This window comes from Tachysurus fulvidraco, chromosome 2 (assembly GCF_022655615.1).
Source record: "Tachysurus fulvidraco isolate hzauxx_2018 chromosome 2, HZAU_PFXX_2.0, whole genome shotgun sequence".
Classification (NCBI taxonomy): domain Eukaryota; kingdom Metazoa; phylum Chordata; class Actinopteri; order Siluriformes; family Bagridae; genus Tachysurus; species Tachysurus fulvidraco.
This window is the reverse complement of record NC_062519.1, coordinates 1949419-1975300: the sequence shown is the minus strand read 5'-3', so window position 1 is coordinate 1975300 and position 25882 is coordinate 1949419. Positions and strand designations below refer to the sequence as shown.

The window sequence follows — 25882 nt, the reverse complement described above, 5'->3', positions numbered from 1 at the left end:
GCTGGATTGTTTGGTCTGGTGAAGGTGAAGATTCAGAAGTCTGTCCAGTTAGGATACTTGATGTGTACTCTGTTGAAGTTGGTTCGGTAGTGTCAGAACTGACGGAAGGATAATCTGTTAAAGGCATAGATGTCGAGTGGGTGGATGTTGTTGAATGGCCAGCTTCGCTTGTGTAAGAGACAGTGGAATGAGCTGAATCCTCTGATGTTAAAGTTGTTGCTGAGTCACTAGTTGATTGAGATTGCATCCCTTCAGTTGAGAACTCTGGACTTACTTGTGTGGACACTTCCTTTGTAGGAAGTGATTCTGTTGTAATTTCCGTGAATGATGTTAGTATAGTTGTGGACATGTGTTCAGTGGTTGAAAATGAAGCCATGGTTTCATCTGTGGATGGAAATGCTGATGATTGCTGATTTGTTTGGTCTGGTGAAGGTGAAGATTCAGAAGTCTGTCCAGTTAGGATACTTGATGTGTACTCTGTTGAAGTTGGTTCTGTCATGTCAGAACTGACGGAAGGATAATCTGTTAAAGGCATAGATGTCGAGTGGGTGGATGTTGTTGAATGGACAGCTTCGCTTGTGTAAGAGACAGTGGAATGAGCTGATTCCTCTGATGTTAAAGTTGTTGCTGAGTCACTAGTTGATTGAGATTGCATCCCTTCAGTTGAGAACTCTGGACTTACTTGTGTGGACACTTCCTTTGTAGGAAGTGATTCCGTTGTAATTTCTGTGAATGATGTTAGTATAGTTGTGGACATGTGTTCAGTTGTTGAAAATGAAGCCATGGTTTCATCTGTGGATGGAAATGCTGATGATTGCTGGATTGTTTGGTCTTGTGAAGGTGAAGATTCAGAAGTCTGTCCAGTTAGGATACTTGATGTGTACTCTGTTGAAGTTGGTTCTGTCATGTCAGAACTGACGGAAGGATAATCTGTTAAAGGCATAGATGTCGAGTGGGTGGATGTTGTTGAATGGACAGCTTCGCTTGTGTAAGAGACAGTGGAATGAGCTGATTCCTCTGATGTTAAAGTTGTTGCTGAGTCACTAGTTGATTGAGATTGCATCCCTTCAGTTGAGAACTCTGGACTTACTTGTGTGGACACTTCCTTTGTAGGAAGTGATTCTGTTGTAATTTCTGTGAATGATGTTAGTATAGCTGTGGACATGTGTTCAGTTGTTGAAAATGCAGCCATGGTTTCATCTGTGGATGGAAATTCTGATGATTGCTGGATTGTTTGGTCTGGTGAAGGTGAAGATTCAGAAGTCTGTCCAGTTAGAATACTTGATGTGTACTCTGTTGAAGTTGGTTCTGTCATGTCAGAACTGACGGAAGGATAATCTGTTAAAGGCATAGATGTCGAGTGGGTGGATGTTGTTGAATGGACAGCATCGCTTGAGGCAGACAAAGTGGTATGAGCTGATTCCTCTGATGTTAAAGTTGTTGCTGAGTCACTAGTTGATTGAGATTGCATCCCTTCAGTTGAGAACTCTGGACTTACTTGTGTGGACACTTCCTTTGTAGGAAGTGATTCCATTGTAATTTCTGTGAATGATGTTAGTATAGTTGTGGACATGTGTTCAGTTGTTGAAAATGAAGCCATGGTTTCATCTGTGGATGGAAATGCTGATGATTGCTGGATTGTTTGGTCTGGTGAAGGTGAAGATTCAGAAGTCTGTCCAGTTAGGATACTTGATGTGTACTCTGTTGAAGTTGGTTCCGTAGTGTCAGAACTGACGGAAGGATAATCTGTTAAAGGCATAGATGTCGAGTGGGTGGATGTTGTTGAATGGACAGCTTCGCTTGTGTAAGAGACAGTGGAATGAGCTGATTCCTCTGATGTTAAAGTTGTTGCTGAGTCACTAGTTGATTGAGATTGCATCCCTTCAGTTGACAACTCTGGACTTACTTGTGTGGACACTTCCTTTGTAGGAAGTGATTCCGTTGTAATTTCTGTGAATGATGTTATTATAGTTGTGGACATGTGTTTAGTTGTTGAAAATGAAGCCATGGTTTCATCTGTGGATGGAAATGCTGATGATTGCTGGATTGTTTGGTCTGGTGAAGGTGAAGATTCAGGAGTCTGTCCAGTTAGGATACTTGATGTGTACTCTGTTGAAGTTGGTTCTGTCGTGTCAGAACTGACGGAAGGATAATCTGTTAAAGGCATAGATGTCGAGTGGGTGGATGTTGTTGAATGGACAGCATCGCTTGAGGCGGATAAAGAGGAATGAGCTGATTCCTCTGATGGTAAAGTTGTTGCTGAGTCACTAGTTGATTGAGATTGCATCCCTTCAGTTGAGAACTCTGGACTTACTTGTGTGGACACTTCCTTTGTAGGAAGTGATTCCGTTGTAATTTCTGTGAATGATGTTAGTATAGTTGTGGACATGTGTTCAGTTGTTGAAAATGAAGCCATGGTTTCATCTATGGATGGAAATGCTGATGATTGCTGGATTGTTTGGTCTGGTGAAGGTGAAGATTCAGAAGTCTGTCCAGTTAGGATACTTGATGTGTACTCTGTTGAAGTTGGTTCTGTCGTGTCAGAACTGACAGAAGGATAATCTGTTAAAGGCATAGATGTCGAGTGGGTGGATGTTGTTGAATGGACAGCATTGCTTGTGTAAGAGACAGTGGAATGAGCTGATTTCTCTGATGTTAAAGTTGTTGCTAAGTCACTAGTGGATTGAGATTGCATCCCTTCAGTTGACAACTCTGGACTTACTTGTGTGGACACTTCCTTTGTAGGAAGTGATTCCGTTGTAATTTCTGTGAATGATGTTAGTATAGTTGTGGACATGTGTTCAGGTGTTGAAAATGAAGCCATGGTTTCATCTGTGGATGGAAATGCTGATGATTGCTGGATTGTTTGGTCTGGTGAAGGTGAAGATTCAGAAGTCTGTCCAGTTAGGATACTTGATGTGTACTCTGTTGAAGTTGGTTCGGTAGTGTCAGAACTGACGGAAGGATAATCTGTTAAAGGCATAGATGTCGAGTGGGTGGATGTTGTTGAATGGACAGCTTCGCTTGTGTAAGAGACAGTGGAATTAGCTGATTCCTCTGATGTTAAAGTTGTTGCTGAGTCACTAGTTGATTTAGATTGCATCCCTTCAGTTGAGAACTCTGGACTTACTTGTGTGGACACTTCCTTTGTAGGAAGTGATTCGGTTGTAATTTCTGTGAATGATGTTAGTATAGTTGTGGACATGTGTTCAGCTGTTGAAAATGAAGCCATGGTTTCATCTGTGGATGGAAATGCTGATGATTGCTGGATTATTTGGTCTGGTGATGGTGAAGATTCAGAAGTCTGTCCAGTTAGGATACTTGATGTGTACTCTGTTGAAGTTGGTTGTGTCGTGTCAGAACTGACGGAAGGATAATCTGTTAAAGGCATAGATGTCGAGTGGGTGGATGTAGTTGAATGGACAGCTTCGCTTGTGTAAGAGACAGTGGAATGAGCTGATTCCTCTGATGTTAAAGTTGTTGCTGAGTCACTAGTTGATTGAGATTGCATCCCTTCAGTTGAGAACTCTGGACTTACTTGTGTGGACACTTCCTTTGTAGGAAGTGATTCTGTTGTGATTTCTGTGAATGATGTTAGTATAGTTCTGGACATGTGTTCAGGTGTTGAAAATGAAGCCATGGTTTCATCTGTGGATGGAAATGCTGATGATTGCTGGATTGTTTGGTCTGGTGAAGGTGAAGATTCAGAAGTCTGTCCAGTTAGGATACTTGATGTGTACTCTGTTGAAGTTGGTTCGGTAGTGTCAGAACTGACGGAAGGATAATCTGTTAAAGGCATAGATGTCGAGTGGGTGGATGTTGTTGAATGGACAGCATCGCTTGAGGCGGACAAAGTGGATTGAGCTGATTCCTCTGATGTTAAAGTTGTTGCTGAGTCACTAGTTGATTGAGATTGCATCCCTTCAGTTGAGAACTCTGGACTTACTTGTGTGGACACTTCCTTTGTAGGAAGTGATTCTGTTGTGATTTCTGTGAATGATGTTAGTATAGTTGTGGACATGTGTTCAGTTGTTGAAAATGAAGCCATGGTTTCATCTGTGGATGGAAATGCTGATGATTGCTGGATTGTTTGGTCTGGTGAAGGTGAAGATTCAGAAGTCTGTCCAGTTAGGATACTTGATGTGTACTCTGTTGAAGTTGGTTCGGTAGTGTCAGAACTGACGGAAGGATAATCTGTTAAAGGCATAGATGTCGAGTGGGTGGATGTTGTTGAATGGACAGCATCGCTTGAGGCGGACAAAGTGGATTGAGCTGATTCCTCTGATGTTAAAGTTGTTGCTGAGTCACTAGTTGATTGAGATTGCATCCCTTCAGTTGAGAACTCTGGACTTACTTGTGTGGACACTTCCTTTGTAGGAAGTGATTCTGTTGTGATTTCTGTGAATGATGTTAGTATAGTTGTGGACATGTGTTCAGGTGTTGAAAATGAAGCCATGGTTTCATCTGTGGATGGAAATGCTGATGATTGCTGGATTGTTTGGTCTGGTGAAGGTGAAGATTCAGAAGTCTGTCCAGTTAGGATACTTGATGTGTACTCTGTTGAAGTTGGTTCGGTAGTGTCAGAACTGACGGAAGGATAATCTGTTAAAGGCATAGATGTCGAGTGGGTGGATGTTGTTGAATGGACAGCATCGCTTGAGGCGGACAAAGTGGATTGAGCTGATTCCTCTGATGTTAAAGTTGTTGCTGAGTCACTAGTTGATTGAGATTGCATCCCTTCAGTTGAGAACTCTGGACTTACTTGTGTGGACACTTCCTTTGTAGGAAGTGATTCTGTTGTGATTTCTGTGAATGATGTTAGTATAGTTGTGGACATGTGTTCAGTTGTTGAAAATGAAGCCATGGTTTCATCTGTGGATGGAAATGCTGATGATTGCTGGATTGTTTGGTCTGGTGAAGGTGAAGATTCAGAAGTCTGTCCAGTTAGGATACTTGATGTGTACTCTGTTGAAGTTGGTTCGGTAGTGTCAGAACTGACGGAAGGATAATCTGTTAAAGGCATAGATGTCGAGTGGGTGGATGTTGTTGAATGGACAGCATCGCTTGAGGCGGACAAAGTGGATTGAGCTGATTCCTCTGATGTTAAAGTTGTTGCTGAGTCACTAGTTGATTGAGATTGCATCCCTTCAGTTGAGAACTCTGGACTTACTTGTGTGGACACTTCCTTTGTAGGAAGTGATTCTGTTGTAATTTCTGTGAATGATGTTAGTATAGCTGTGGACATGTGGTCAGTTGTTGAAAATGCAGCCATGGTTTCATCTGTGGATGGAAATGCTGATGATTGCTGGATTGTTTGGTCTGGTGAAGGTGAAGATTCAGAAGTCTGTCCAGTTAGGATACTTGATGTGTACTCTGTTGAAGTTGGTTCTGTCGTGTCAGAACTGACGGAAGGATAATCTGTTAAAGGCACAGATGTCGAGTGGGTGGATGTTGTTGAATGGACAGCATCGCTTGAGGCGGACAAAGTGGATTGAGCTGATTCCTCTGATGTTAAAGTTGTTGCTGAGTCACTAGTTGATTGAGATTGCATCCCTTCAGTGGAGAACTCTGGACTTACTTGTGTGGACACTTCCTTTGTAGGAAGTGATTGTGTTGTAATTTCTGTGAATGATGTTAGTATAGTTGTGGACATGTGTTCAGGTGTTGAAAATGAAGCCATGGTTTCATCTGTGGATGGAAATGCTGATGATTGCTGGATTGTTTGGTCTGGTGAAGGTGAAGATTCAGAAGTCTGTCCAGTTAGGATACTTGATGTGTACTCTGTTGAAGTTGGTTCGGTAGTGTCAGAACTGACGGAAGGATAATCTGTTAAAGGCATAGATGTCGAGTGGGTGGATGTTGTTGAATGGACAGCTTCGCTTGTGTAAGAGACAGTGGAATGAGCTGATTCCTCTGATGATAAAGTTGTTGCTGAGTCACTAGTTGATTTAGATTGCATCCCTTCAGTTGAGAACTCTGGACTTACTTGTGTGGACACTTCCTTTGTAGGAAGTGATTCCGTTGTAATTTCTGTGAATGATGTTAGTATAGTTGTGGACATGTGTTCAGGTGTTGAAAATGAAGCCATGGTTTCATCTGTGGATGGAAATGCTGATGATTGCTGGATTGTTTGGTCTGGTGAAGGTGAAGATTCAGAAGTCTGTCCAGTTAGGATACTTGATGTGTACTCTGTTGAAGTTGGTTCTGTCGTGTCAGAACTGACGGAAGGATAATCTGTTAAAGGCATAGATGTCGAGTGGGTGGATGTTGTTGAATGGACAGCTTCGCTTGTGTAAGAGACAGTGGAATGAGCTGATTCCTCTGATGTTAAAGTTGTTGCTGAGTCACTAGTTGATTTAGATTGCATCCCTTCAGTTGAGAACTCTGGACTTACTTGTGTGGACACTTCCTTTGTAGGAAAAGAGTCCGTTGTAATTTCTGTGAATGATGTTAGTATAGCTGTGGACATGTGTTCAGTTGTTGAAAATGCAGCCATGGTTTCATCTGTGGATGGAAATGCTGATGATTGCTGGATTGTTTGGTCTGGTGAAGGTGAAGATTCAGAAGTCTGTCCAGTTAGGATATTTGATGTGTACTCTGTTGAAGTTGGTTCTGTCGTGTCAGAACTGACAGAAGGATAATCTGTTAAAGGCATAGATGTCGAGTGGGTGGATGTTGTTGAATGGACAGCATCGCTTGTGTAAGAGACAGTGGAATGAGCTGATTCCTCTGATGTTAAAGTTGTTGCTGAGTCACTAGTTGTTTGAGATTGCATTCCTTCAGTTGAGAACTCTGGACTTACTTGTGTGGACACTTCCTTTGTAGGAAGTGATTCCGTAGAAATTTCTGTGAATGATGTTAGTATAGTTGTGGACATGTGTTCAGGTGTTGAAAATGAAGCCATGGTTTCATCTGTGGATGGAAATGCTGATGATTGCTGGATTGTTTGGTCTGGTGAAGGTGAAGATTCAGAAGTCTGTCCAGTTAGGATACTTGATGTGTACTCTGTTGAAGTTGGTTCGGTAGTGTCAGAACTGACGGAAGGATAATCTGTTAAAGGCATAGATGTCGAGTGGGTGGATGTTGTTGAATGGACAGCATTGCTTGAGGCGGACAAAGTGGAATGAGCTGATTCCTCTGATGTTAAAGTTGTTGCTGAGTCACTAGTTGATTGAGATTGCATCCCTTCAGTTGAGAACTCTGGACTTACTTGTGTGGACACTTCCTTTGTAGGAAGTGATTCCGTTGTAATTTCTGTGAATGATGTTAGTATAGCTGTGGACATGTGTTCAGTTGTTGAAAATGAAGCCATGGTTTCATCTGTGGATGGAAATGCTGATGATTGCTGGATTGTTTGGTCTGGTGAAGGTGAAGATTCAGAAGTCTGTCCAGTTAGGATACTTGATGTGTACTCTGTTGAAGTTGGTTCGGTAGTGTCAGAACTGACGGAAGGATAATCTGTTAAAGGCATAAATGTCGAGTGGGTGGATGTTGTTGAATGGACAGCTTCGCTGGTGTAAGAGACGGTGGAATGAGCTGATTCCTCTGATGTTAAAGTTGTTGCTGAGTCACTAGTTGATTGAGATTGCATCCCTTCAGTTGAGAACTCTGGACTTACTTGTGTGGACACTTCCTTTGTAGGAAGTGATTCTGTTGTAATTTCTGTGAATGATGTTAGTATAGCTGTGGACATGTGTTCAGTTGTTGAAAATGCAGCCATGGTTTCATCTGTGGATGGAAATGCTGATGATTGCTGGATTGTTTGGTCTGGTGAAGGTGAAGATTCAGAAGTCTGTCCAGTTAGGATACTTGATGTGTACTCTGTTGAAGTTGGTTCTGTCGTGTCAGAACTGACGGAAGGATAATCTGTTAAAGGCATAGATGTCGAGTGGGTGGATGTTGTTGAATGGACAGCTTCGCTTGTGTAAGAGACAGTGGAATGAGCTGATTCCTCTGATGTTAAAGTTGTTGCTGAGTCACTAGTTGTTTGAGATTGCATCCCTTCAGTTGAGAACTCTGGACTTACTTGTGTGGACACTTCCTTTGTAGGAAGTGATTCCGTTGTAATTTCTGTGAATGATGTTAGTATCGTTGTGGACATGTGTTCAGGTGTTGAAAATGAAGCCATGGTTTCATCTGTGGATGGAAATGCTGATGATTGCTGGATTGTTTGGTCTGGTGAAGGTGAAGATTCAGAAGTCTGTCCAGTTAGGATACTTGATGTGTACTCTGTTGAAGTTGGTTCTGTCGTGTCAGAACTGACGGAAGGATAATCTGTTAAAGGCATAGATGTCGAGTGGGTGGATGTTGTTGAATGGACAGCTTCGCTTGTGTAAGAGACAGTGGAATGAGCTGATTCCTCTGATGTTAAAGTTGTTGCTGAGTCACTAGTTGATTGAGATTGCATCCCTTCAGTTGAGAACTCTGGACTTACTTGTGTGGACACTTCCTTTGTAGGAAGTGATTCCGTTGTAATTTCTGTGAATGTTGTTAGTATAGTTGTGGACATGTGTTCAGGTGTTGAAAATGAAGCCATGGTTTCATCTGTGGATGGAAATGCTGATGATTGCTGGATTGTTTGGTCTGGTGAAGGTGAAAACTCAGAAGTCTGTCCAGTTAGGATACTTGATGTGTACTCTGTTGAAGTTGGTTCTGTCGTGTCAGAACTGACGGAAGGATAATCTGTTAAAGGCATAGATGTCGAGTGGGTGGATGTTGTTGAATGGACAGCTTCGCTTGTGTAAGAGACAGTGGAATGAGCTGATTCCTCTGATGTTAAAGTTGTTGCTGAGTCACTAGTTGTTTGAGATTGCATTCCTTCAGTTGAGAACTCTGGACTTACTTGTGTGGACACTTCCTTTGTAGGAAGTGATTCCGTAGAAATTTCTGTGAATGATGTTAGTATAGTTGTGGACATGTGTTCAGGTGTTGAAAATGAAGCCATGGTTTCATCTGTGGATGGAAATGCTGATGATTGCTGGATTGTTTGGTCTGGTGAAGGTGAAGATTCAGAAGTCTGTCCAGTTAGGATACTTGATGTGTACTCTGATGAAGTTGGTTCGGTAGTGTCAGAACTGACGGAAGGATAATCTGTTAAAGGCATAGATGTCGAGTGGGTGGATGTTGTTGAATGGACAGCATCGCTTGAGGCGGACAAAGTGGATTGAGCTGATTCCTCTGATGTTAAAGTTGTTGCTGAGTCACTAGTTGATTGAGATTGCATCCCTTCAGTTGAGAACTCTGGACTTACTTGTGTGGACACTTCCTTTGTAGGAAGTGATTCTGTTGTAATTTCTGTGAATGATGTTAGTATAGCTGTGGACATGTGGTCAGTTGTTGAAAATGCAGCCATGGTTTCATCTGTGGATGGAAATGCTGATGATTGCTGGATTGTTTGGTCTGGTGAAGGTGAAGATTCAGAAGTCTGTCCAGTTAGGATACTTGATGTGTACTCTGTTGAAGTTGGTTCTGTCGTGTCAGAACTGACGGAAGGATAATCTGTTAAAGGCACAGATGTCGAGTGGGTGGATGTTGTTGAATGGACAGCATCGCTTGAGGCGGACAAAGTGGATTGAGCTGATTCCTCTGATGTTAAAGTTGTTGCTGAGTCACTAGTTGATTGAGATTGCATCCCTTCAGTGGAGAACTCTGGACTTACTTGTGTGGACACTTCCTTTGTAGGAAGTGATTGTGTTGTAATTTCTGTGAATGATGTTAGTATAGTTGTGGACATGTGTTCAGGTGTTGAAAATGAAGCCATGGTTTCATCTGTGGATGGAAATGCTGATGATTGCTGGATTGTTTGGTCTGGTGAAGGTGAAGATTCAGAAGTCTGTCCAGTTAGGATACTTGATGTGTACTCTGTTGAAGTTGGTTCGGTAGTGTCAGAACTGACGGAAGGATAATCTGTTAAAGGCATAGATGTCGAGTGGGTGGATGTTGTTGAATGGACAGCTTCGCTTGTGTAAGAGACAGTGGAATGAGCTGATTCCTCTGATGATAAAGTTGTTGCTGAGTCACTAGTTGATTTAGATTGCATCCCTTCAGTTGAGAACTCTGGACTTACTTGTGTGGACACTTCCTTTGTAGGAAGTGATTCCGTTGTAATTTCTGTGAATGATGTTAGTATAGTTGTGGACATGTGTTCAGGTGTTGAAAATGAAGCCATGGTTTCATCTGTGGATGGAAATGCTGATGATTGCTGGATTGTTTGGTCTGGTGAAGGTGAAGATTCAGAAGTCTGTCCAGTTAGGATACTTGATGTGTACTCTGTTGAAGTTGGTTCTGTCGTGTCAGAACTGACGGAAGGATAATCTGTTAAAGGCATAGATGTCGAGTGGGTGGATGTTGTTGAATGGACAGCTTCGCTTGTGTAAGAGACAGTGGAATGAGCTGATTCCTCTGATGTTAAAGTTGTTGCTGAGTCACTAGTTGATTTAGATTGCATCCCTTCAGTTGAGAACTCTGGACTTACTTGTGTGGACACTTCCTTTGTAGGAAAAGAGTCCGTTGTAATTTCTGTGAATGATGTTAGTATAGCTGTGGACATGTGTTCAGTTGTTGAAAATGCAGCCATGGTTTCATCTGTGGATGGAAATGCTGATGATTGCTGGATTGTTTGGTCTGGTGAAGGTGAAGATTCAGAAGTCTGTCCAGTTAGGATATTTGATGTGTACTCTGTTGAAGTTGGTTCTGTCGTGTCAGAACTGACAGAAGGATAATCTGTTAAAGGCATAGATGTCGAGTGGGTGGATGTTGTTGAATGGACAGCATCGCTTGTGTAAGAGACAGTGGAATGAGCTGATTCCTCTGATGTTAAAGTTGTTGCTGAGTCACTAGTTGTTTGAGATTGCATTCCTTCAGTTGAGAACTCTGGACTTACTTGTGTGGACACTTCCTTTGTAGGAAGTGATTCCGTAGAAATTTCTGTGAATGATGTTAGTATAGTTGTGGACATGTGTTCAGGTGTTGAAAATGAAGCCATGGTTTCATCTGTGGATGGAAATGCTGATGATTGCTGGATTGTTTGGTCTGGTGAAGGTGAAGATTCAGAAGTCTGTCCAGTTAGGATACTTGATGTGTACTCTGTTGAAGTTGGTTCGGTAGTGTCAGAACTGACGGAAGGATAATCTGTTAAAGGCATAGATGTCGAGTGGGTGGATGTTGTTGAATGGACAGCATTGCTTGAGGCGGACAAAGTGGAATGAGCTGATTCCTCTGATGTTAAAGTTGTTGCTGAGTCACTAGTTGATTGAGATTGCATCCCTTCAGTTGAGAACTCTGGACTTACTTGTGTGGACACTTCCTTTGTAGGAAGTGATTCCGTTGTAATTTCTGTGAATGATGTTAGTATAGCTGTGGACATGTGTTCAGTTGTTGAAAATGAAGCCATGGTTTCATCTGTGGATGGAAATGCTGATGATTGCTGGATTGTTTGGTCTGGTGAAGGTGAAGATTCAGAAGTCTGTCCAGTTAGGATACTTGATGTGTACTCTGTTGAAGTTGGTTCGGTAGTGTCAGAACTGACGGAAGGATAATCTGTTAAAGGCATAAATGTCGAGTGGGTGGATGTTGTTGAATGGACAGCTTCGCTGGTGTAAGAGACGGTGGAATGAGCTGATTCCTCTGATGTTAAAGTTGTTGCTGAGTCACTAGTTGATTGAGATTGCATCCCTTCAGTTGAGAACTCTGGACTTACTTGTGTGGACACTTCCTTTGTAGGAAGTGATTCTGTTGTAATTTCTGTGAATGATGTTAGTATAGCTGTGGACATGTGTTCAGTTGTTGAAAATGCAGCCATGGTTTCATCTGTGGATGGAAATGCTGATGATTGCTGGATTGTTTGGTCTGGTGAAGGTGAAGATTCAGAAGTCTGTCCAGTTAGGATACTTGATGTGTACTCTGTTGAAGTTGGTTCTGTCGTGTCAGAACTGACGGAAGGATAATCTGTTAAAGGCATAGATGTCGAGTGGGTGGATGTTGTTGAATGGACAGCTTCGCTTGTGTAAGAGACAGTGGAATGAGCTGATTCCTCTGATGTTAAAGTTGTTGCTGAGTCACTAGTTGTTTGAGATTGCATCCCTTCAGTTGAGAACTCTGGACTTACTTGTGTGGACACTTCCTTTGTAGGAAGTGATTCCGTTGTAATTTCTGTGAATGATGTTAGTATCGTTGTGGACATGTGTTCAGGTGTTGAAAATGAAGCCATGGTTTCATCTGTGGATGGAAATGCTGATGATTGCTGGATTGTTTGGTCTGGTGAAGGTGAAGATTCAGAAGTCTGTCCAGTTAGGATACTTGATGTGTACTCTGTTGAAGTTGGTTCTGTCGTGTCAGAACTGACGGAAGGATAATCTGTTAAAGGCATAGATGTCGAGTGGGTGGATGTTGTTGAATGGACAGCTTCGCTTGTGTAAGAGACAGTGGAATGAGCTGATTCCTCTGATGTTAAAGTTGTTGCTGAGTCACTAGTTGATTGAGATTGCATCCCTTCAGTTGAGAACTCTGGACTTACTTGTGTGGACACTTCCTTTGTAGGAAGTGATTCCGTTGTAATTTCTGTGAATGTTGTTAGTATAGTTGTGGACATGTGTTCAGGTGTTGAAAATGAAGCCATGGTTTCATCTGTGGATGGAAATGCTGATGATTGCTGGATTGTTTGGTCTGGTGAAGGTGAAAACTCAGAAGTCTGTCCAGTTAGGATACTTGATGTGTACTCTGTTGAAGTTGGTTCTGTCGTGTCAGAACTGACGGAAGGATAATCTGTTAAAGGCATAGATGTCGAGTGGGTGGATGTTGTTGAATGGACAGCTTCGCTTGTGTAAGAGACAGTGGAATGAGCTGATTCCTCTGATGTTAAAGTTGTTGCTGAGTCACTAGTTGTTTGAGATTGCATTCCTTCAGTTGAGAACTCTGGACTTACTTGTGTGGACACTTCCTTTGTAGGAAGTGATTCCGTAGAAATTTCTGTGAATGATGTTAGTATAGTTGTGGACATGTGTTCAGGTGTTGAAAATGAAGCCATGGTTTCATCTGTGGATGGAAATGCTGATGATTGCTGGATTGTTTGGTCTGGTGAAGGTGAAGATTCAGAAGTCTGTCCAGTTAGGATACTTGATGTGTACTCTGTTGAAGTTGGTTCGGTAGTGTCAGAACTGACGGAAGGATAATCTGTTAAAGGCATAGATGTCGAGTGGGTGGATGTTGTTGAATGGACAGCATTGCTTGAGGCGGACAAAGTGGAATGAGCTGATTCCTCTGATGTTAAAGTTGTTGCTGAGTCACTAGTTGATTGAGATTGCATCCCTTCAGTTGAGAACTCTGGACTTACTTGTGTGGACACTTCGTTTGTAGGAAGTGATTCTGTTGTAATTTCTGTGAATGATGTTAGTATAGCTGTGGACATGTGTTCAGTTGTTGAAAATGAAGCCATGGTTTCATCTGTGGATGGAAATGCTGATGATTGCTGGATTGTTTGGTCTGGTGAAGGTGAAGATTCAGAAGTCTGTCCAGTTAGGATACTTGATGTGTACTCTGTTGAAGTTGGTTCGGTAGTGTCAGAACTGACGGAAGGATAATCTGTTAAAGGCATAGATGTCGAGTGGGTGGATGTTGTTGAATGGACAGCTTCGCTGGTGTAAGAGACGGTGGAATGAGCTGATTCCTCTGATGTTAAAGTTGTTGCTGAGTCACTAGTTGATTGAGATTGCATCCCTTCAGTTGAGAACTCTGGACTTACTTGTGTGGACACTTCCTTTGTAGGAAGTGATTCCGTTGTAATTTCTGTGAATGATGTTAGTATAGTTGTGGACATGTGTTCAGGTGTTGAAAATGAAGCCATGGTTTCATCTGTGGATGGAAATGCTGATGATTGCTGGATTGTTTGGTCTGGTGAAGGTGAAGATTCAGAAGTCTGTCCAGTTAGGATACTTGATGTGTACTCTGTTGAAGTTGGTTCGGTAGTGTCAGAACTGACGGAAGGATAATCTGTTAAAGGCATAGATGTCGAGTGGGTGGATGTTGTTGAATGGACAGCATTGCTTGAGGCGGACAAAGTGGAATGAGCTGATTCCTCTGATGTTAAAGTTGTTGCTGAGTCACTAGTTGATTGAGATTGCATCCCTTCAGTTGAGAACTCTGGACTTACTTGTGTGGACACTTCCTTTGTAGGAAGTGATTCTGTTGTAATTTCTGTGAATGATGTTAGTATAGCTGTGGACATGTGTTCAGTTGTTGAAAATGAAGCCATGGTTTCATCTGTGGATGGAAATGCTGATGATTGCTGGATTGTTTGGTCTGGTGAAGGTGAAGATTCAGAAGTCTGTCCAGTTAGGATACTTGATGTGTACTCTGTTGAAGTTGGTTCGGTAGTGTCAGAACTGACGGAAGGATAATCTGTTAAAGGCATAGATGTCGAGTGGGTGGATGTTGTTGAATGGACAGCTTCGCTGGTGTAAGAGACGGTGGAATGAGCTGATTCCTCTGATGTTAAAGTTGTTGCTGAGTCACTAGTTGTTTGAGATTGCATCCCTTCAGTTGAGAACTCTGGACTTACTTGTGTGGACACTTCCTTTGTAGGAAGTGATTCTGTTGTAATTTCTGTGAATGATGTTAGTATAGCTGTGGACATGTGTTCAGTTGTTGAAAATGAAGCCATGGTTTCATCTGTGGATGGAAATGCTGATGATTGCTGGATTGTTTGGTCTGGTGAAGGTGAAGATTCAAAAGTCTGTCCAGTTAGGATACTTGATGTGTACTCTGTTGAAGTTGGTTCTGTCGTGTCAGAACTGACGGAAGGATAATCTGTTAAAGGCATAGATGTCGAGTGGGTGGATGTTGTTGAATGGACAGCTTCGCTTGTGTAAGAGACAGTGGAATGAGCTGATTCCTCTGATGTTAAAGTTGTTGCTGAGTCACTAGTTGTTTGAGATTGCATCCCTTCAGTTGAGAACTCTGGACTTACTTGTGTGGACACTTCCTTTGTAGGAAGTGATTCCGTTGTAATTTCTGTGAATGATGTTAGTATCGTTGTGGACATGTGTTCAGGTGTTGAAAATGAAGCCATGGTTTCATCTGTGGATGGAAATGCTGATGATTGCTGGATTGTTTGGTCTGGTGAAGGTGAAGATTCAGAAGTCTGTCCAGTTAGGATACTTGATGTGTACTCTGTTGAAGTTGGTTCTGTCGTGTCAGAACTGACGGAAGGATAATCTGTTAAAGGCATAGATGTCGAGTGGGTGGATGTTGTTGAATGGACAGCTTCGCTTGTGTAAGAGACAGTGGAATGAGCTGATTCCTCTGATGTTAAAGTTGTTGCTGAGTCACTAGTTGATTGAGATTGCATCCCTTCAGTTGAGAACTCTGGACTTACTTGTGTGGACACTTCCTTTGTAGGAAGTGATTCTGTTGTAATTTCTGTGAATGATGTTAGTATAGCTGTGGACATGTGTTCAGTTGTTGAAAATGCAGCCATGGTTTCATCTGTGGATGGAAATGCTGATGATTGCTGGATTGTTTGGTCTGGTGAAGGTGAAGATTCAGAAGTCTGTCCAGTTACGATATTTGATGTGTACTCTGTTGAAGTTGGTTCTGTCGTGTCAGAACTGACGGAAGGATAATCTGTCAAAGGCATAGATGTCGAGTGGGTGGATGTTGTTGAATGGACAGCTTCGCTTGTGTAAGAGACAGTGGAATGAGCTGATTCCTCTGATGTTAAAGTTGTTGCTGAGTCACTAGTTGATTGAGATTGCATCCCTTCAGTTGAGAACTCTGGACTTACTTGTGTGGACACTTCCTTTGTAGGAAGTGATTCTGTTGTAATTTCTGTGAATGATGTTAGTATAGCTGTGGACATGTGTTCAGTTGTTGAAAATGAAGCCATGGTTTCATCTGTGGATGGAAATGCTGATGATTGCTGGATTGTTTGGTCTGGTGAAGGTGAAGATTCAGAAGTCTGTCCAGTTAGGATACTTGATGTGTACTCTGTTGAAGTTGGTTCGGTAGTGTCAGAACTGACGGAAGGATAATCTGTTAAAGGCATAGATGTCGAGTGGGTGGATGTTGTTGAATGGACAGCTTCGCTGGTGTAAGAGACGGTGGAATGAGCTGATTCCTCTGATGTTAAAGTTGTTGCTGAGTCACTAGTTGTTTGAGATTGCATCCCTTCAGTTGAGAACTCTGGACTTACTTGTGTGGACACTTCCTTTGTAGGAAGTGATTCTGTTGTAATTTCTGTGAATGATGTTAGTATAGCTGTGGACATGTGTTCAGTTGTTGAAAATGAAGCCATGGTTTCATCTGTGGATGGAAATGCTGATGATTGCTGGATTGTTTGGTCTGGTGAAGGTGAAGATTCAGAAGTCTGTCCAGTTAGGATACTTGATGTGTACTCTGTTGAAGTTGGTTCTGTCGTGTCAGAACTGACGGAAGGATAATCTGTTAAAGGCATAGATGTCGAGTGGGTGGATGTTGTTGAATGGACAGCTTCGCTTGTGTAAGAGACAGTGGAATGAGCTGATTCCTCTGATGTTAAAGTTGTTGCTGAGTCACTAGTTGTTTGAGATTGCATCCCTTCAGTTGAGAACTCTGGACTTACTTGTGTGGACACTTCCTTTGTAGGAAGTGATTCCGTTGTAATTTCTGTGAATGATGTTAGTATCGTTGTGGACATGTGTTCAGGTGTTGAAAATGAAGCCATGGTTTCATCTGTGGATGGAAATGCTGATGATTGCTGGATTGTTTGGTCTGGTGAAGGTGAAGATTCAGAAGTCTGTCCAGTTAGGATACTTGATGTGTACTCTGTTGAAGTTGGTTCTGTCGTGTCAGAACTGACGGAAGGATAATCTGTTAAAGGCATAGATGTCGAGTGGGTGGATGTTGTTGAATGGACAGCTTCGCTTGTGTAAGAGACAGTGGAATGAGCTGATTCCTCTGATGTTAAAGTTGTTGCTGAGTCACTAGTTGATTGAGATTGCATCCCTTCAGTTGAGAACTCTGGACTTACTTGTGTGGACACTTCCTTTGTAGGAAGTGATTCTGTTGTAATTTCTGTGAATGATGTTAGTATAGCTGTGGACATGTGTTCAGTTGTTGAAAATGCAGCCATGGTTTCATCTGTGGATGGAAATGCTGATGATTGCTGGATTGTTTGGTCTGGTGAAGGTGAAGATTCAGAAGTCTGTCCAGTTACGATATTTGATGTGTACTCTGTTGAAGTTGGTTCTGTCGTGTCAGAACTGACGGAAGGATAATCTGTTAAAGGCATAGATGTCGAGTGGGTGGATGTTGTTGAATGAACAGCTTCGCTTGTGTAAGAGACAGTGGAATGAGCTGATTCCTCTGATGTTAAAGTTGTTGCTGAGTCACTAGTTGTTTGAGATTGCATCCCTTCAGTTGAGAACTCTGGACTTACTTGTGTGGACACTTCCTTTGTAGGAAGTGATTCCATTGTAATTTCTGTGAATGATGTTAGTATAGTTGTGGACATGTGTTCAGGTGTTGAAAATGAAGCCATGGTTTCATCTGTGGATGGAAATGCTGATGATTGCTGGATTGTTTGGTCTGGTGAAAGTGAAGATTCAGAAGTCTGTCCAGTTAGGATACTTGATGGGTACTCTGTTGAAGTTGGTTCTGTCGTGTCAGAACTGACGGAAGGATAATCTGTTAAAGGCATAGATGTCGAGTGGGTGGATGTTGTTGAATGGACAGCTTCGCTTGTGTAAGAGACAGTGGAATGAGCTGATTCCTCTGATGTTAAAGTTGTTGCTGAGTCACTAGTTGTTTGAGATTGCATCCCTTCAGTTGAGAACTCTGGACTTACTTGTGTGGACACTTCCTTTGTAGGAAGTGATTCCGTTGTAATTTCTGTGAATGATGTTAGTATAGCTGTGGACATGTGTTCAGTTGTTGAAAATGCAGCCATGGTTTCATCTGTGGATGGAAATGCTGATGATTGCTGGATTGTTTGGTCTGGTGAAGGTGAAGATTCAGAAGTCTGTCCAGTTAGGATACTTGATGGGTACTCTGTTGAAGTTGGTTCGGTAGTGTCAGAACTGACAGAAGGATAATCTGTTAAAGGCATAGATGTCGAGTGGGTGGATGTTGTTGAATGGACAGCTTCGCTTGTGTAAGAGCCAGTGGAATGAGCTGATTCCTCTGATGTTAAAGTTGTTGCTGAGTCACTAGTTGTTTGAGATTGCATCCCTTCAGTTGAGAACTCTGGACTTACTTGTGTGGACACTTCCTTTGTAGGAAGTGATTCCGTTGTAATTTCTGTGAATGATGTTAGTATAGTTGTGGACATGTGTTCAGGTGTTGAAAATGAAGCCATGGTTTCATCTGTGGATGGAAATGCTGATGATTGCTGGATTGTTTGGTCTGGTGAAGGTGAAGATTCAGAAGTCTGTCCAGTTAGGATACTTGATGTGTACTCTGTTGAAGTTGGTTCAGTAGTGTCAGAACTGACGGAAGGATAATCTGTTAAAGGTATAAATGTCGAGTGGGTCGATGTTGTTGAATGGACAGCTTCGCTTGTGTAAGAGACAGTGGAATGAGCTGATTCCTCTGATGTTAAAGTTGTTGCTGAGTCACTAGTTGATTGAGATTGCATCCCTTCAGTTGAGAACTCTGGACTTACTTGTGTGGACACTTCCTTTGTAGGAAGTGATTCCGTTGTAATTTCTGTGAATGATGTTAGTATAGTTGTGGACATGTGTTCAGGTGTTGAAAATGAAGCCATGGTTTCATCTGTGGATGGAAATGCTGATGATTGCTGGATTGTTTGGTCTGGTGAAGGTGAAGATTCAGAAGTCTGTCCAGTTAGGATACTTGATGTGTACTCTGTTGAAGTTGGTTCGGTAGTGTCAGAACTGACGGAAGGATAATCTGTTAAAGGCATAGATGTCGAGTGGGTGGATGTTGTTGAATGGACAGCTTCGCTTGTGTAAGAGACAGTGGAATGAGCTGATTCCTCTGATGTTAAAGTTGTTGCTGAGTCACTAGTTGATTGAGATTGCATCCCTTCAGTTGAGAACTCTGGACTTACTTGTGTGGACACTTCCTTTGTAGGAAGTGATTCCGTTGTAATTTCTGTGAATGATGTTAGTATAGTTGTGGACATGTGTTCAGGTGTTGAAAATGAAGCCATGGTTTCATCTGTGGATGGAAATGCTGATGATTGCTGGATTGTTTGGTCTGGTGAAGGTGAAGATTCAGAAGTCTGTCCAGTTAGGATACTTGATGTGTACTCTGTTGAAGTTGGTTCCGTAGTGTCAGAACTGACGGAAGGATAATCTGTTAAAGGCATAGATGTCGAGTGGGTGGATGTTGTTGAATGGACAGCTTCGCTTGTGTAAGAGACAGTGGAATGAGCTGATTCCTCTGATGTTAAAGTTGTTGCTGAGTCACTAGTTGATTGAGATTGCATCCCTTCAGTTGAGAACTCTGGACTTACTTGTGTGGACACTTCCTTTGTAGGAAGTGATTCCGTTGTAATTTCTGTGAATGATGTTAGTATAGTTGTGGACATGTGTTCAGGTGTTGAAAATGAAGCCATGGTTTCATCTGTGGATGGAAATGCTGATGATTGCTGGATTGTTTGGTCTGGTGAAGGTGAAGATTCAGAAGTCTGTCCAGTTAGGATACTTGATGTGTACTCTGTTGAAGTTGGTTCTGTCGTGTCAGAACTGACGGAAGGATAATCTGTTAAAGGCATAGATGTCGAGTGGGTGGATGTTGTTGAATGGACAGCTTCGCTTGTGTAAGAGACAGTGGAATGAGCTGATTCCTCTGATGTTAAAGTTGTTGCTGAGTCACTAGTTGATTGAGATTGCATCCCTTCAGTTGAGAACTCTGGACTTACTTGTGTGGACACTTCCTTTGTAGGAAGTGATTCCGTTGTAATTTCTGTGAATGATGTTAGTATAGCTGTGGACATGTGTTCAGTTGTTGAAAATGCAGCCATGGTTTCATCTGTGGATGGAAATGCTGATGATTGCTGGATTGTTTGGTCTGGTGAAGGTGAAGATTCAGAAGTCTGTCCAGTTAGGATACTTGATGTGTACTCTGTTGAAGTTGGTTCTGTCGTGTCAGAACTGACGGAAGGATAATCTGTTAAAGGCATAGATGTCGAGTGGGTGGATGTTGTTGAATGGACAGCATTCGCTTGTGTAAGAGACAGTGGAATGAGCTGATTCCTCTGATGTTAAAGTTGTTGCTGAGTCACTAGTTGATTGAGATTGCATCCCTTCAGTTGAGAACTCTGGACTTACTTGTGTGGACACTTCCTTTGTAGGAAGTGATTCCGTTGTAATTTCTGTGAATGATGTTAGTATAGTTGTGGACATGTGTTCAGGTGTTGAAAATGAAGCCATGGTTTCATCTGTGGATGGAAATGCTGATGATTGCTGGATTGTTTGGTCTGGTGAAGGTGAAGATTCAGAAGTCTGTCCAGTTAGGATACTTGATGTGTACTCTGTTGAAGTTGGTTCGGTAGTGTCAGAACTGACGGAAGGATAATCTGTTAAAGGCATAGATGTCGAGTGGGTGGATGTTGTTGAATGGACAGCTTCGCTGTGTAAGAGACAGTGGAATGAGCTGATTCCTCTGATGTTAAAGTTGTTGCTGAGTCACTAGTTGATTGAGATTGCATCCCTTCAGTTGAGAACTCTGGACTTACTTGTGTGGACACTTCCTTTGTAGGAAGTGATTCTGTTGTAATTTCTGTGAATGATGTTAGTATAGCTGTGGACATGTGTTCAGTTGTTGAAAATGAAGCCATGGTTTCATCTGTGGATGGAAATGCTGATGATTGCTGGATTGTTTGGTCTGGTGAAGGTGAAGATTCAGAAGTCTGTCCAGTTAGGATACTTGATGTGTACTCTGTTGAAGTTGGTTCTGTCGTGTCAGAACTGACGGAAGGATAATCTGTTAAAGGCATAGATGTCGAGTGGGTGGATGTTGTTGAATGGACAGCTTCGCTGGTGTAAGAGACGGTGGAATGAGCTGATTCCTCTGATGTTAAAGTTGTTGCTGAGTCACTAGTTGATTGAGATTGCATCCCTTCAGTTGAGAACTCTGGACTTACTTGTGTGGACACTTCCTTTGTAGGAAGTGATTCTGTTGTAATTTCTGTGAATGATGTTAGTATAGTTGTGGACATGTGTTCAGGTGTTGAAAATGAAGCCATGGTTTCATCTGTGGATGGAAATGCTGATGATTGCTGGATTGTTTGGTCTGGTGAAGGTGAAGATTCAGAAGTCTGTCCAGTTAGGATACTTGATGTGTACTCTGTTGAAGTTGGTTCTGTCGTGTCAGAACTGACGGAAGGATAATCTGTTAAAGGCATAGATGTCGAGTGGGTGGATGTTGTTGAATGGACAGCTTCGCTTGTGTAAGAGACAGTGGAATGAGCTGATTCCTCTGATGTTAAAGTTGTTGCTGAGTCACTAGTTGATTGAGATTGCATCCCTTCAGTTGAGAACTCTGGACTTACTTGTGTGGACACTTCCTTTGTAGGAAGTGATTCCGTTGTAATTTCTGTGAATGATGTTAGTATAGTTGTGGACATGTGTTCAGGTGTTGAAAATGAAGCCATGGTTTCATCTGTGGATGGAAATGCTGATGATTGCTGGATTGTTTGGTCTGGTGAAGGTGAAGATTCAGAAGTCTGTCCAGTTAGGATACTTGATGTGTACTCTGTTGAAGTTGGTTCTGTCGTGTCAGAACTGACGGAAGGATAATCTGTTAAAGGCATAGATGTCGAGTGGGTGGATGTTGTTGAATGGACAGCTTCGCTTGTGTAAGAGACAGTGGAATGAGCTGATTCCTCTGATGTTAAAGTTGTTGCTGAGTCACTAGTTGATTGAGATTGCATCCCTTCAGTTGAGAACTCTGGACTTACTTGTGTGGACACTTCCTTTGTAGGAAGTGATTCCGTTGTAATTTCTGTGAATGATGTTAGTATAGTTGTGGACATGTGTTCAGGTGTTGAAAATGAAGCCATGGTTTCATCTGTGGATGGAAATGCTGATGATTGCTGGATTGTTTGGTCTGGTGAAGGTGAAGATTCAGAAGTCTGTCCAGTTAGGATACTTGATGTGTACTCTGTTGAAGTTGGTTCTGTCGTGTCAGAACTGACGGAAGGATAATCTGTTAAAGGCATAGATGTCGAGTGGGTGGATGTTGTTGAATGGACAGCTTCGCTTGTGTAAGAGACAGTGGAATGAGCTGATTCCTCTGATGTTAAAGTTGTTGCTGAGTCACTAGTTGATTGAGATTGCATCCCTTCAGTTGAGAACTCTGGACTTACTTGTGTGGACACTTCCTTTGTAGGAAGTGATTCCGTTGTAATTTCTGTGAATGATGTTAGTATAGTTGTGGACATGTGTTCAGGTGTTGAAAATGAAGCCATGGTTTCATCTGTGGATGGAAATGCTGATGATTGCTGGATTGTTTGGTCTGGTGAAGGTGAAGATTCAGAAGTCTGTCCAGTTAGGATACTTGATGTGTACTCTGTTGAAGTTGGTTCTGTAGTGTCAGAACTGACGGAAGGATAATCTGTTAAAGGCATAGATGTCGAGTGGGTGGATGTTGTTGAATGGACAGCTTCGCTTGTGTAAGAGACAGTGGAATGAGCTGATTCCTCTGATGTTAAAGTTGTTGCTGAGTCACTAGTTGATTGAGATTGCATCCCTTCAGTTGAGAACTCTGGACTTACTTGTGTGGACACTTCCTTTGTAGGAAGTGATTCCGTTGTAATTTCTGTGAATGATGTTAGTATAGTTGTGGACATGTGTTCAGGTGTTGAAAATGAAGCCATGGTTTCATCTGTGGATGGAAATGCTGATGATTGCTGGATTGTTTGGTCTGAGTGAAGGTGAAGATTCAGAAGTCTGTCCAGTTAGGATACTTGATGTGTACTCTGTTGAAGTTGGTTCAGTAGTGTCAGAACTGACGGAAGGATAATCTGTTAAAGGCATAGATGTCGAGTGGGTGGATGTTGTTGAATGGACAGCTTCGCTTGTGTAAGAGACAGTGGAATGAGCTGATTCCTCTGATGTTAAAGTTGTTGCTGAGTCACTAGTTGATTGAGATTGCATCCCTTCAGTTGAGAACTCTGGACTTACTTGTGTGGACACTTCCTTTGTAGGAAGTGATTCCGTTGTAATTTCTGTGAATGATGTTAGTATAGTTGTGGACATGTGTTCAGGTGTTGAAAATGAAGCCATGGTTTCATCTGTGGATGGAAATGCTGATGATTGCTGGATTGTTTGGTCTGGTGAAGGTGAAGATTCAGAAGTCTGTCCAGTTAGGATACTTGATGTGTACTCTGTTGAAGTTGGTTCAGTAGTGTCAGAACTGACGGAAGGATAATCTGTTAAAGGTATAAATGTCGAGTGGGTCGATGTTGTTGAATGGACAGCTTCGCTTGTGTAAGAGACAGTGGAATGAGCTGATTCCTCTGATGTTAAAGTTGTTGCTGAGTCACTAGTTGATTGAGATTGCATCCCTTCAGTTGAGAACTCTGGACTTACTTGTGTGGACACTTCCTTTGTAGGAAGTGATTCCGTTGTAATTTCTGTGAATGATGTTAGTATAGTTGTGGACATGTGTTCAGGTGTTGAAAATGAAGCCATGGTTTCATCTGTGGATGGAAATGCTGATGATTGCTGGATTGTTTGGTCTGGTGAAGGTGAAGATTCAGAAGTCTGTCCAGTTAGGATACTTGATGTGTACTCTGTTGAAGTTGGTTCAGTAGTGTCAGAACTGACGGAAGGATAATCTGTTAAAGGTATAAATGTCGAGTGGGTCGATGTTGTTGAATGGACAGCTTCGCTTGTGTAAGAGACAGTGGAATGAGCTGATTCCTCTGATGTTAAAGTTGTTGCTGAGTCACTAGTTGATTGAGATTGCATCCCTTCAGTTGAGAACTCTGGACTTACTTGTGTGGACACTTCCTTTGTAGGAAGTGATTCCGTTGTAATTTCTGTGAATGATGTTAGTATAGTTGTGGACATGTGTTCAGGTGTTGAAAATGAAGCCATGGTTTCATCTGTGGATGGAAATGCTGATGATTGCTGGATTGTTTGGTCTGGTGAAGGTGAAGATTCAGAAGTCTGTCCAGTTAGGATACTTGATGTGTACTCTGTTGAAGTTGGTTCTGTAGTGTCAGTTCTGACGGAAGGATAATCTGTTAAAGGCATAGATGTCGAGTGGGTGGATGTTGTTGAATGGACAGCTTCGCTTGTGTAAGAGACAGTGGAATGAGCTGATTCCTCTGATGTTAAAGTTGTTGCTGAGTCACTAGTTGATTGAGATTGCATCCCTTCAGTTGAGAACTCTGGACTTACTTGTGTGGACACTTCCTTTGTAGGAAGTGATTCCGTTGTAATTTCTGTGAATGATGTTAGTATAGTTGTGGACATGTGTTCAGGTGTTGAAAATGAAGCCATGGTTTCATCTGTGGATGGAAATGCTGATGATTGCTGGATTGTTTGGTCTGGTGAAGGTGAAGATTCAGAAGTCTGTCCAGTTAGGATACTTGATGTGTACTCTGTTGAAGTTGGTTCTAGTCGTGTCAGAACTGACGGAAGGATAATCTGTTAAAGGCATAGATGTCGAGTGGGTGGATGTTGTTGAATGGAAAGCTTCGCTTGTGTAAGAGACAGTGGAATGAGCTGATTCCTCTGATGTTAAAGTTGTTGCTGAGTCACTAGTTGATTGAGATTGCATCCCTTCAGTTGAGAACTCTGGACTTACTTGTGTGGACACTTCCTTTGTAGGAAGTGATTCCGTTGTAATTTCTGTGAATGATGTTAGTATAGTTGTGGACATGTGTTCAGGTTGTTGAAAATGAAGCCATGGTTTCATCTGTGGATGGAAATGCTGATGATTGCTGGATTGTTTGGTCTGGTGAAGGTGAAGATTCAGAAGTCTGTCCAGTTAGGATACTTGATGTGTACTCTGTTGAAGTTGGTTCAGTAGTGTCAGAACTGACGGAAGGATAATCTGTTAAAGGTATAAATGTCGAGTGGGTCGATGTTGTTGAATGGACAGCTTCGCTTGTGTAAGAGACAGTGGAATGAGCTGATTCCTCTGATGTTAAAGTTGTTGCTGAGTCACTAGTTGATTGAGATTGCATCCCTTCAGTTGAGAACTCTGGACTTACTTGTGTGGACACTTCCTTTGTAGGAAGTGATTCCGTTGTAATTTCTGTGAATGATGTTAGTATAGTTGTGGACATGTGTTCAGGTGTTGAAAATGAAGCCATGGTTTCATCTGTGGATGGAAATGCTGATGATTGCTGGATTGTTTGGTCTGATGAAGGTGAAGATTCAGAAGTCTGTCCAGTTAGGATACTTGATGTGTACTCTGTTGAAGTTGGTTCATGTCGTGTCAGAACTGACGGAAGGATAATCTGTTAAAGGTATAAATGTCGAGTGGGTCGATGTTGTTGAATGGACAGCTTCGCTTGTGTAAGAGACAGTGGAATGAGCTGATTCCTCTGATGTTAAAGTTGTTGCTGAGTCACTAGTTGATTGAGATTGCATCCCTTCAGTTGAGAACTCTGGACTTACTTGTGTGGACACTTCCTTTGTAGGAAGTGATTCCGTTGTAATTTCTGTGAATGATGTTAGTATAGTTGTGGACATGTGTTCAGGTGTTGAAAATGAAGCCATGGTTTCATCTGTGGATGGAAATGCTGATGATTGCTGGATTGTTTGGTCTGATGAAGGTGAAGATTCAGAAGTCTGTCCAGTTAGGATACTTGATGTGTACTCTGTTGAAGTTGGTTCAGTAGTGTCAGAACTGACGGAAGGATAATCTGTTAAAGGCATAGATGTCGAGTGGGTGGATGTTGTTGAATGGACAGCTTCGCTTGTGT

The 25882-nt window shown here is 42.1% G+C and overlaps 1 protein-coding gene across 1 annotated transcript; it reads right to left on the bottom strand.

Moving 5' to 3' along the window:
* Positions 1-916: 916 nt before the first annotated feature.
* On the bottom strand, positions 917-14851 carry LOC125140771 (mucin-3A-like; the record flags this gene model as incomplete). Its single annotated transcript, XM_047810496.1, has 6 exons — positions 917-979; positions 1262-1537; positions 8261-8323; positions 11474-11740; positions 14318-14593; positions 14789-14851. Coding segments are annotated over 6 exons (1008 nt in total), but the record flags the coding sequence as incomplete, so codon positions are not given.
* Positions 14852-25882: the final 11031 nt, after the last annotated feature.